This window comes from Oratosquilla oratoria, chromosome 15 (assembly GCF_046742065.1).
Source record: "Oratosquilla oratoria isolate Oo_2021 chromosome 15, ASM4674206v1, whole genome shotgun sequence".
In the NCBI taxonomy this organism is placed as follows: domain Eukaryota; kingdom Metazoa; phylum Arthropoda; class Malacostraca; order Stomatopoda; family Squillidae; genus Oratosquilla; species Oratosquilla oratoria.
In genome coordinates, this window is record NC_134791.1 from 11,181,645 (window position 1) to 11,189,144 (window position 7,500).

The following is a 7,500-nucleotide window of genomic DNA, read 5'->3' on the forward strand; positions in this document are numbered from 1 at the left end:
TTTAGTTTTCCGCCTGGAGGCGCGTCACAGCCGCCCCCGGGGTCCCGGGACGCGTCGGGGGCCGAGCCCGGGGCCAGGCGGTTTCATTCAGGCGTGAGAGTCTGCTCCCGTGGTACTGGTCTCACGTCTGTCGTTGTGACGTGATAACGGGCTAACGAGCTCGTCAACAACAGTGGGTTTTGTTCAGTACGGTGGTGGTTGTTGCGATGATACGTGAGGGGTGAGGGGTAGGGGGTGAGGGGTAGGAGGTAGGGGAGGGGTAGGGGGGTTAATGACTCCAGATCATCCAATGACCGAGATCATGGTTATTGTTGTTGTCGTTGACGTTTCGGCGAAGTCCGCCAGCGGATTTTGTTCAGTTGCGGGGTGGTCACCTGCAGCGGACGATTCCGCGGCGGATCTCCTTGAAGGCATCCGTGACGTCATCAGGGCGAAATTTCGGGACATCTTCAGACGAGAGGAGAGACTGGTCGACGCAACACGGGGGTAGCCCACTTGCATATGGCTAATGTTCAACACAGAGTTTATTTTGATTATCAGTACTATGGATTTTAGTCGGTACGTGGGCTTGCGATAGCTTTCCCCCCCTCTCCCCCACATTTAGGTCGTCCCCCCATTCCCCCAAGACATCGCTGATTTGATCTTTTATCACTTTTAACACATAATGAACACGTCAGTTATTCCGTCTATTTGTCTCGTTTTGCTTGTGGACTACAAATGTTGGAACAGACTGTTCGAACGGTGTAACAACCCCTCCTCGAACACTTGGCCGTTCGCTGCTGTTCGCTGCCGTTCGCTGACGTTCTTCCTGCCCTCGCACGCTCCCGTCACGGGTCGTGGACACGTTCGTAGACACCTCAGGCCGAGAACGTACCCAGGGAAGAACGTCACGTCGAAGTAACGCAGAGGACCTTACGAAAGGACACGACTGAAGGAATGGACATCCCGAACACACAGACAGAACTCGGTTAAGTCTCACTTCTTTGCGGTTGAACAAAGTCAACAACGACCGCACCAAAACTTAACTAAACGAGCGAGTTGGACCTACCTTCTTCCCGTCGCGGTACTTGATGGCACTTTCGATCACGCTCTCATCCACCATGATGCAGATTCTCAAGAGTACACACCACGGCACGCAAAAGTGCTAGAGAAAGACGTACCCCCCCTTACGTCCAAGAGAACTACATGGCGGACGACACACACCCTCACGCACAAATGTCTCAGACCAAACTGAAGCACGGGAACCACGCTCTCCCAGACCCAGCAGCTGCTGCTGGCCCCGGCGTGACACTCGCCCGAGCTCACGCGCGCCATCTATCGGCGCCTTCGGCAACTACTCCTCCTTCACACGCGTTTCGCCCCTCGTTCTCAAGCACGACGGCAATCAAACGGGAGCGAGCGAAGGAGCGAGGAAGCGAGAAGCAGCACAAAAAGGATTTTTTTTTTCCATGCGAAACTGTCTCATATATGATGCAGGGGACAAGCTTATATCTATGCTAATATCAGTATCTACAATTCCATATTCATTCAGATGATTTAAAATGTATATTGGAGTATATCTACGTGGATAGATCCAAAAGTAAGGCCTCCTATTTTTTATTATGCGCCAAGGGATCAGAGGGGATTGTTTATGACATTGTTACGATGACTGAACTTTCGCTCTCATAACCTGAATTTTTCATCTCTGTTGCAGACACTGTCGGCGTGACAGTCTAATAAATTGATCTCTGCCATTGATGTGCATCTGAAGCAGAGAAGCGTCATTGAATTCCTCCACGTGGAAGTGGGACCAATCGACATTCACCGGCGCGCTGTGAACGTTTACGGAGCCGAGGCAGTTGATGACGGCACGGTTAGGTTAGATGGTTTCGCCGATTCCGGAGTGGCGACAGAGATGTGAGTGACAAACAGCGCTCAGGAAGGCCATGCAGAGGTCCTTGCTCATCGCTGGCGAAAGTGCATTGAGAAGGCGGAGTTGATTTCGGGGAGAAATAGATTCTGGAGCAAAAATGGTCTGCTAGTTGTATTGGTGTCATTACTGTCTTCGTAGTTCTTTAATTTTTTGAGTCACGAGTAAAAAAATAGGAGGCATTACTTTTGGAACTTCCCTACTACACATCATATCTGTAGAGTATACGTATATGCACACACACACACACACATATATATATATATATATTATATATATATGCACACGTGTGTGTGCGTGTGCGTGAGTGTGTGTGTGGTTGCATACATAAATACACTAGGTATGTCCCTCGGTCTATAACCCCAAGCTTCGTTATAACCTTTCCAAAGTCTTGATTCTGGCTAAATACCAAACTACTTTATTCAGCCGAGGTAAGACCATTTTTCTGAGGGATTTGAGCCCCAAATTGAAGACATCGTTGCAGTCAGCCAGAAAAAAATTATAAAGTTAGCCATTTCAATGCACAAGACTTAACAAGAATAAGCCAATAAATAAATATATAAACACATAGCTAAATAAACAAATAAAAAATAAATAAAAGTACAGGCGAATGAATAAACCAATAGAAAATCAATGATATAAGCAAGTATGGTAGCATACATGAATATATAAAGATACAAATAAATACAGAAACCCATGAATACATCAACGAGAACAATGAATTACGTAGTAAGCATTTGAAGGCCTGAGCACAACCAGTACACTATCCCCTTTAACCCAGTGGTGATCTTTACATATTTTGTTCTGGCTAAGGGCAGCTGGGGGGGCGACCCCGAGCCTGAAGGAGACCTTGACTGGTCGCCACCCCTTTAAACGTTGGAGTCAGTCCCTTCAGCTCAATAAAATCGTCCACCGTTAGCCAGGAGAAAGTATATAAAGTTCGACCACGCAATGGCTCCAGGATAAACACAGTTATATCCAAGTGGTCTGAGTGAAAAATATATATAAAAAACATTTCCCTGTGCATTACTGAAACACGTTATGTGTGTACGCACTCGTGTGTGTGTGTGTGTGTGTGTGTGTGTGTGTGTGTGTGTGTGTGTGTGTGTGTGTGTGTGTGTGTGTCTTGGATCACGTGTTGGACTCGTAATCGACAGCTATTACCTCCAGGAAGAGAGCTCAGAGCTTATATATGACCGATCTATGGGTAATGCTGTGACCTGACACGTACACACACACCCAACGCCCACGATAGTTGGTGTAACGACTTGCAGCGCAGCGATACTGAAATTATTTCAGCCTTGGGCGGGATTCAAGCCCGGACCGCCGTAGTGGCGGCCGCGAACGCTACCACTGCATCATCAAGTCTGTGTGTGTGTGTGTATTCACCTTGGTCTTTGGATCACGTGTTGGGCTCGTGATCGACAGCTATTTCCCTCCCGGAAGAGAGCTCAGAGCTCGTATGACCGATCTATGGGTAATGCTATGACCTTTCACACACACACACACCCAACTCCCCGCCCACGAGAGTCAGAGTAACGACCCGAAGCGCAGCGATACCGAAATAATTTCGGCCCTGTGTGTGTGTGTGTGTGTTTGTGTGTGAGTGTGTAATGAGATGTGGTGAGATGATTGAACAGGAATTATTTGGATACCTGTGATATGATTTAACGTCACAAACTCCTCCTATCGGAAGGCTAGGACGGTGCCCCTTACAGAGGACTCTGTAGCGTGGACTTTAATGAACCATGCCCTTGGTTCAACTTCGCCGGTGGCAGGATTCGAACCGCCATCCCCTCGACCTTTGCCACAAGTTACGACGTCCTAACCCGCTCAGCCAGTGAGCTTCCCATTTGGATACCTAATGATTATTTATGGAGTTAATAATAATTGTTGCTTCAGCTTTCAGTGAATAGAAACCCGCAACCCCACAGTGGCCGGCAACGGTCCTCGGGGCCTCCAAGCGATCTCTTGAGGGAAACTACTGTGGACTGTGGGACTGCTTTTGCTGCTGGATTAGAGTAGTATACAGTGATCTGTCGCCGGTTGTTAGCTATCCTTATAAGAAAAGGTGGAGGAAATAGAAAACGGTCACGGAGAGACCTTGGGCTCAGCCCAGAGATCAAGTGCCAGCCGCTCGGGGTTGCACTTCCAGATGGTGGTAAAGGTGAGAGGTAGGTACTGAATAGCACACTGATGCATGCAGGTAAAACGGTACGCAAGAGAAGAGGATTAGCTAAATGAAAAAATAAATAAATAAATAAATAACATCCCTTAGGACAAATGCGAGGATGGTACAAGTGGTATGGGCACGTCAATAGAATGAACCGCAAATTGTATATTTCCGGGAAGGGTGGAGAGAAGCTGGAGAGACAAAAATAAATAAATAAATAATATAAAATAAAAAAATAAATAAAATAAAAATAAAAGGGACTGAGTGGGAAGTGATGACAATTGTAAATTTCCATTTACTATGCATGGATGTGCCTAAGGAATGAATCTATACGCAAGGCTGTCCAAACAAAAGTATATGTGTATGTATCTTCCTTGTTGTAACATACGGGGTTGGAGCTGGGCTCATGGGGTCCCGTCACTTTGCCTCCACTTAATAAAATTTCCCTTAAATATGTGTGCATCCGTGTGTGTGTGTGTGTGTGTGTGTGTGTGTGTGTGTGTGTGTGTGTGTGTGTGTGTGTGTGAGAGAGAGAGAGAGAGAGAGAGAGAGAGAGAGAGAGAGAGAGAGAGAGTTACCATGGTCTTGTCATCTTATACATGCACATCCCTAACGCCTTACCCACCAGAGTTGGAGTACCGGCTCGCACTGCAGCGATACTGAAATACTTTCAACCCTGAGCAGGACACGATCTCGGATCGCTGAATCAGCGGTCGAGAACGGTACCACTACACCGTTGAGCCGTGTGTGTGTGTGTGTGTGTGTGTGTGTGTGTGTGTGTGTGTGTGTGTGTGTGCGCGCGCGTGCGTATTTGCCTGGTTGCATTTACTTAATATTCAAGCTAACAGCTACGCTCGTGGGGTCCCATTTCTCAGTCACCATTCAAAAAAAAAATTCCCTTTATATTCATTTATGCTGCCAAACTGAACCACTTTTTTGTCCAGCTTATTCCATAAATCAATGAATTTGTATGGAAAGTTGTCATGCGTGTGTGTGTGTGTTATTCACCATGGTCTTTGATCACGTGTTGGACTCGTGATCGACAGCTACTACCCTCCTGGATAAGAGCTCAGAGCTCATATATATGACCGATCTATGGGTTATGCTGTGACCTTACACACACACACACTCACACGACTCCCCGCCCACGAGAGTTGGAGTAACAACCCGCAGCGCAGCGATACTAAAATTATTTCAGCCCTGGGCGGGATTCGAATTCGGGCCGCTGTAGCAGCGGTTGCGAGCGCTACCACTGCGCCTTCGAGGCATGTGTGTGTGTGTGTGTACATAAGACGATTCTATTCAGCCCAATCTCCTTTGTGGGCGAGGTTGTCCCAATCAGCTTGAACTAATGCAATTTAGTCATTAAACTATTCGAGTTCTGACGAGTTAATGAAGTAGCGGACTCCTCCCAGTGTTCACTCCAACGTGGCGAATTGGTACTTTAATACTCCTGGCAGCCTCTAATTCAGAGTTTCGACCACGTTCCTAATTTATGAGGAGTCATGTCGAAAAGTGCAGGTGAGAAGACGAAAAAGAAAAGGAATGAAAAAAATTAATAATGATGGCTGAAACTACCGATTAGGGAATATATGTGTACATACATATGTATGTGATCACATATTTTCTTCTTTCCGTTTTTTTTTTTTTTTTTATACGGCGGCGAATTTGGAGTTAAATGTCGCCACACCAACCACCACATTTTTTTTTCTTTTATTAATTTCCAAAACCAAATCTAAAAAATATGCAGTCTTTTTATTCGCCTCCCCTTTCTTTTTATTATATTTTATTGTTATTTTTTTTTCTTTATTTTTTTACTTTTTTTTTTTAACTTGGCACACTGTCTTGCAAAAATTTCCTTCCTCCTCCCTGGTCATCCTTTCCCTCTCCAAGAACTCTTACATTACCCCCTGCCATCTGTTTCTCAGTCTTATCATTCCCCATCCTTGTGTCAACTTCCGACAAAGACACTCCCTTCACTACCCACTCATTCATTCTGTTTACATACCCATACCATCTCAAGAGACCCCTGTCCATCTTTATCTCCATGTTTGGATTTCTACCCCATTGATTACATGTTATCCTTTGGAATTCCACCAAACCATTTACGATCCGAAGACAATCCCTCCCCACTGCCTCTTCCCTTCTCTCCAGATCCCTGAGTGTCCATAACTCACTCCCATACAAGACTCCACTAAATGACGAGTCTCTTGTGAGCTTTCCTTATGCATAAAAGACGAAGGGACGTTCTATATTAAGAAGCCAGCTGGTGTCTAAATGCCAAGTGATGACACGATCGGGAGCCGATTAGCTTCTTCAGTTTTTCTTAGTTGTTGATTTTTCGGTTTTCGTTCTTCGACGAGGAGAGGAAGAAGACTCTGTTCCACCTAGAAGCGTTTACAGTGGTATTCTTAAAAAATATATCTTTATATAAATCTTATATAAATCCTTGGAAGGGAAATATTTATATCAAGATAGAATTTTTTAAGAATATCACCGTAAAATTCTTACGGTGGTATTCTTAAAAAAAAAAAAAAAAAAAAAAAAAAAAAAAAATCTTTCCTTATATAAAGAAATATTTCTTTTAAGAATACCACCAATAGATTTCTTTTATCTTCTTCACACTACCTTGTATGGTGTTTCATATATAATGAGCTGATCACTGTTCGTCATGTCATGTCTCTGAACGATTTCATTAACACGAAGGAAACTCACACTTATAAACACACATAAACTTACATATACATGAATCGGTTTTACGTCATGAACTCCCTTGTTCTGGACCAAGAGTACGATGAGTCTTCTTTGGTTCTGAAGTTTCGGGAGTATTGCTTGGAGTACAAGCAGTCCCTAGCCTACGGGCCAAAACCAGGATACAAACCCGCGCGCTTTACTCCTAGCGGCTAACCGCGCACACTACCACTGTGCCACAGAGAGCCTCCATACACATACATATACACATATATACATATGGATATTCATTCATACACATACACACACACACACACACACACACACACACACACACACACACACACACACACACACATATATATACATTATACTATATATATATATATATGTATATATGTATATATATGTATATTATACTATATACATATACAATATATATAAGCATAAACATATATACATACATTCATACATACACACACACACACACACACATATATATATATATATACATATATATATATATATACAGTATATATATATATATATATATATACTATATATACCATATATACCATATATATACATATACAATATATATAAGCATAAATATACATATACACATATGCATATACATATACATGTACCCATATGTATTTACTTATACACATACACAAGTAGACAGAGACACATCAACAAACGCTTACACATGTGTATATGAAGACAT

The 7,500-nt window shown here is 43.8% G+C and overlaps 1 protein-coding gene across 1 annotated transcript in view; it reads right to left on the reverse strand.

Moving 5' to 3' along the window:
- LOC143032998 (protein Dok-7-like) overlaps positions 1–1,210 on the reverse strand; it is a 285,402-nt gene extending 284,192 nt beyond the window's left edge. The window contains exon 1 of the mRNA XM_076198193.1: positions 1,049–1,210. Within this exon, the coding sequence (XP_076054308.1) occupies positions 1,049–1,102 (54 nt within the window). The 5' untranslated portion in view covers positions 1,103–1,210. The remainder of the gene's footprint in view (positions 1–1,048) is intronic.
- Positions 1,211–7,500: the final 6,290 nt, after the last annotated feature.